We start from the raw sequence: 5,378 nt of genomic DNA on the forward strand, positions 1-5,378 counted from the left end.
GAACTACACCCTTTTATTTAATTTTTGTCGCAATTTATATTGTGAGGGATGAATATGTCACAATTTACTGAATTATTTTCTGCCATTCATAATTCGCTTCGCTGTGTGGTGAATTTACTAAATTCTGACAAAATTATATAAAATGCTGTGGACATGTGGTCCTAGCATTGTTAGGCAAGCAATATCACCATAGAACATTCACATTATCTCGTAAAAAATATATATTTATCTATACTACTATTACTTATAAAATGATTCATTTTTTTGGATTGGACTTTTATGCGATTTAGAAATACTTTTAGACCTTACCTTTAATAAGAAAAAAACTTGAAGACAATTCGGTAATAATATATCTCCGACTTCACTTAAAATACTTACAAAATAGAACACTTTCCTATTGATCCATATCTTCAAAACAAACTTGTCTATTTTATTTTCAAAAGAAAAATATTGACACTAGACCAACAAAAAAAAACTTCATCGCACATGCAAAACACATGTAATGAGACAAGTTTTAGTAATAAGAACTTATTTTGTCAATATACTCACTTTTCAAAACACCTACATCAAATTATATATTTTACATTCAATTTTATTAAAGTAACAAATTTTATTGATTTTTATCATTGTTTTTACAACGATTATCATCCATTATCTTCTTTTATTTTCGAGATAAGTAAAAAAAAAAACTAAATACAAAATGAATATGGTTAAGAATAAATTTATATGATTATTGTAAAAAAAAAAACTTTTAAATTTACACAATTATGCATTCATTATTGGGACTCATTTTAGACACACATTTTTCTATTATCCACCAATGTCGTGCTCTTGGCCTCTTACACGTATACAGTTTTACCCTACAGGACGAAGTATTATAACAATAACAGTATTAAATTAAAAAAATGCTAAAGAGAAAAATAAAAAGAAACAGACCACCACAACGAATTGCAGAATCGCCACGTATGCAGCTCACTATATCTCCGGTAAAAAAAAAGAAAAAAACGTGGCGGTGTCTCTTTGGACCATAAAAAATCGGCGGGTGTACTCAGCACTGTCCAAAACAATAAACACAAACGTGGATGGCTACCTTCCACTTTCCCCTTCTATGAAAAACACAAATTCAGAAAAAAGAAAAAAAATAAAAAATGGAGATAAGCTCAGAGTTCCTCGATTAGCATACCCTGTTTTAGTAAATTTCAATTTTCAACCCAATAGTAATCAATACCCCTCAAAACATTCTCAACACGACGCATTAATTACATCCCCTTAAAATTTCCAATCCCACCAGGTCCGCTGCTTTGTATTGCAAATCGCATCGTTTCATACTCATACACGCACCCACTCACCCAAACTTTGCTTCAATTCCAAGTCACAAGTCAAAGTCAAGTCCTCCAACCCAAACAACCAAAAACCCCAAATTTTCTTCTCTTCCTTATATACCCTCCCAAATAGGCCCTCAGAACTAACCAACCAGCCAAAATAGTATAGCCCAGGGCCAGGGGGGTTAAAGTCAGCTAGAGATGGCGTTATGTGACGCTGTGGTGGGGAACTTGGCGACGATCTACGTGGCGGTGATTGCAGGGATCAAGGCTTGTGGATTGGTCGGCGGGCGAAGCTTTAGCGCTGGGTTTGTGCTGATTGTGTCCACCGCTGTGGTGGGCCTCATCTTGATCGGCACGTTGACGTGGGACTTGTCTCGCAAGGCCACGTATGCGGTTTCCAAAGAACACGCCCACGAGATGTGCAAAGGCGGTATTTGCTGGCACGGCGTTGCGGTCAAGTCTCCGGCTTCTCAGGTCCGGTTTAGGCTTCCACAGCAAATTCCTTATGGCGCTTTGTAAAAAATCAAGTCCCAAAAAAAAAAGAAAAAAAAACATTGTAAGATACACACGCTTTCTTTTTGGTTGGTGGGATTTGTAGCTGAGAGACGCACGAGGTGTTTGTGTTTTTGACTGAGAGAAAAAAAATATCAAAATACCGTGTAATATCGAATGAAAAAAAAAATTCAGGTTTGTACATAAAATAAAGGCCCTTTTGATTTGCTACGTTAATGTCTTCACTTTTCACGAAATACTTGGGATGCAAAATGCAATCCGACTTATCTTCTTCACTGTATTCGAGGTTGAGAATGGCATGACGTGACAGAGGAGTGGTGGGGTTGGAAAAGCAATGGTGCGTGGGTAATGACTTTTACGCAGTCGGCAGGAAGAGACTGGTCGGGTCTTTAAACCATGTCTGGACATAAGTGCGCAACCTCTTTTGGAACAATTCTTTTTGATACATATCGGTATCCGTACAATTCTTGTATCGATCCCAATCATCAATCGATTCACTCCATTCGTAGTGGGCATGAGTTGGCAACTTTTGGGATTTGGGTTAAAATTTGTCAGTTTTTAGAAGGCTGGGCGTGAATGTAACATCCAAAATTCGGGCCAGGCCATTCAAAATATGAAAATGATCAGCTCTCAATACGGACTGAGATTGGTTGAGCTTGCATTTGTTTTCTTCTCACAAATCATAACATGTACTATACCTATATGTGCCATAATTTTAAAAGGAATTTTCTGTTTTTGAGAGTAAAAGGAATTATGTTTAATACTTTTTTTTTTTTTTTCACAACTTACTAAGGTTATAAGTTATGACCAAAATTACATCATTTTTATATAAATTCATTATTTATGCCAAGTATATTGTGCATTAATTACAATAAGTCAACTGATTTTTTTTTTTGCTTCATAAGTCAATTGAATTTTAGTTGGCTCAACTTGTAAAATTTATTATTTTCAAATAAAAAAATAAGCTATCTGGATTCCAGTTAGTGTGACTTGTAAAGTTTATTATTAAAAAATAATATATATATATATATATATATATGTATGTATGTATGTATGTAGGGATGAAGGGTTTATATAATAATATTGGGTCGTGGGCCGTGTTCGAGGACGTCAAATAGCCCGAGGATAGATAAGTACTAGCGAAAATAGATAGATTATTGGGCCAAGGAAGAGGTCAAGTCACAATGAACAAGTGACGTTGTCTGATGAGTGATATCTCCTTGGCCAATAAAGTGGAGGCTTAAAGTCCGACCACCCATCAAGTGCTGGGCAGCAGGCAACCGTGCTTGGAAGGATAAGCATTGAAAAGAGATAAGTTAACAGATAATTGAGAAATATCTAGGAAGAAAGTTGCTACCACCACATTGAATGCTCTGCATCTAACCCCCTGGCCGCATTAGTATGGAAGTGATATATGAACAGTAACTGTCAGCCTTACAGCTACCCACAAATATTTTAAGAAGGTGTTGATGGGACAACTATCATAGAGATTAGCAATCTGACTTACACATGGAAGACTGAGATGAAAGAAGGGAAATAAATATAAAATGGGAGAACTCCATTACAAGGGAGGGATCATAAAAAAGGAGTGAGAAGAAAAACCGTTGTGTAACCAAGAACTTCAACATTGGTATGAGTCTAAAAAAAGTATATAAGAACACACCTTCCTCGGACCTAACCGAGGAACATTTTTCTTTTTCAAACTGTTTGTCTTGTTTATCCTAATACTAACTAGCCTATTCTCTAACTCATTGAACATTCAATATCAAGCTCACTCTAACAAATTTATTGTTTTGGGCTCATTGGGCCATTGCCTAAACCATTTGGGTTGTGGACCGAACCACATCCTTACAATATACATATATGTGTGTGTGTGTGTGTGTATTGTGGGGGGTTTGAGGACTGAAGAGTCCTAATCAAAGATTAATTCGCCCAATTCAAGCTAAGATGGGTAAGCAAACTCCAAGGATTGCACCTACCCGAGGAGAACAAGAGAATTAGGGCAACTAATATCCCTTAAAGACCCAAGGATAGGAGGAGAAACAATGACTAATGCAAGGTTGGTGGGAGGAAGTTTCCTGAATGAGATATCTCCCACATTTGCATTGAATGCTCTACACCAACCTTATCAGCTGCATTAATGAAGAAATGACCCCTGAACAGCAATATCACAGGTGGTAGCTCTCTTTACCACCTCCAGAAGGGTCCTGATAGGACAAGTATCCTAAGAAATCACATAAGGCGTACAAATAGAGGGCTGAGATTCCAGGGAAATGACCATAAAAGGAAGGGAACTCTCTAGAAAAAGGAGATGGACAATCTTTAAGTAAAAAGAAATTAGTGAGGAGAATTCAAGATTATCTTGTAAAGAACCAGGACTAAATTTATATACAAGAAACTGATCCTCGGATTTTCCCGAGGAGGATATTATCCTCAATTATTGTTCCAATTGCACTTATCTGTTACTATGGATTCTTCGGCTTTAGACTTGGATTTATGCTTGTATTGCACTTGAGTTAGTGGCCTATTCTCTTAAAAATTCTATTGTTTGGGCTTGATTTGGGGGACAAGGTATCACTGTTCTCAATGGCGACGCCACGTTGAACTCAGGGTGTTCCCAGGAATACCCTGACTTGAAAAAAAATATTATGTATAATAATTAAATTTTTTTATTTGTTTAGCCTTTAAAAAAAAAAGGAAAACCCTCAAGCAAAATGAGGAACACCCTCAATTTTTTTAAAAGAAAATTATTTGTTCTACTTTCAAGCTAGAAAAAAAACAAAAAAAAACAAAACAAAAAAAAAAAAACAAAACAAAAAAAAAAAAAAAAACAAAAACCCCAAAAAAATTTTTGAACTAAAATCTTAAAAAAAAAAAATTTGTAACAGAGTAAGCCCACAAAAAAGCCCAACATCAATCCTAAATGTAACCAAAACCCATGTTAAACAGGTAAAGCAAACCCATGGATTCTCCAAAAAAAAAGAAAAAAAAAACCCAATATACGCTGCAAATCACAAATAAAAAAAACTCAAATCACTAAAGCAAACCTAAAGACAAAAACTTCAACAGAGCAACGCTACAACACAAGCCAATAGACGGATCGGGCATTGCCGCATCGGAGATCGATCAGCCAACATAACTCGAGCTTCAGTCCAGAGCACATCACATCGGGATTCGGGCATCGGAGATTGCTCACTGGATCGGATTAGAGATTGCCGATCGGTTGCATCGCTCACTCTGTCACTCGTCGCTCAGCTCAATCACATCCCTTGCTCCGTTGCTTGTCGCTCGGCTTGGTCACGTCCCTTGCTCCGTCGCTTGGCTTGCTCCGGTGCTCCCTCAACCTCAACCTCAAGGTATTTCATAACTTCTCTCTCCTTTTCTCTCTAACTCTCTCTCTCTTTATCTGAAAAATGAAAATGAAAGTGAAATCTGAAATGAAATAATGACTCTCTCTCTCTCTCTCTCTCTCTCTCTCTCTCTCTTTGTTCTTTAAGACTTTAACAGTTTAACCTTAATACTTTATCTGATTTTTTTTTG

At 36.6% G+C, this 5,378-nt stretch overlaps 1 protein-coding gene across 1 annotated transcript; it reads left to right on the forward strand.

Annotated features, from left to right (window-relative positions):
- Window positions 1–795: 795 nt before the first annotated feature.
- LOC142642986 (uncharacterized) lies at window positions 796–2,048 on the forward strand. Its single transcript, XM_075817459.1, has one exon. The coding sequence runs from the start codon at window positions 1,524–1,526 to the stop codon at window positions 1,842–1,844; it is 321 nt and encodes a 106-aa protein (XP_075673574.1). The 5' UTR covers window positions 796–1,523; the 3' UTR covers window positions 1,845–2,048.
- The last annotated feature ends 3,330 nt before the right edge of the window (window positions 2,049–5,378 follow it).

This window comes from Castanea sativa, chromosome 1 (genome assembly GCF_040712315.1).
Source record: "Castanea sativa cultivar Marrone di Chiusa Pesio chromosome 1, ASM4071231v1".
In the NCBI taxonomy this organism is placed as follows: domain Eukaryota; kingdom Viridiplantae; phylum Streptophyta; class Magnoliopsida; order Fagales; family Fagaceae; genus Castanea; species Castanea sativa.

Excerpts from the sequence above, each read along its gene's own strand:
- LOC142642986 (XM_075817459.1), top strand. The coding sequence starts at position 1,524 with ATGGCGTTATGTGACGCTGTGGTGGGGAACTTGGCGACGATCTACGTG.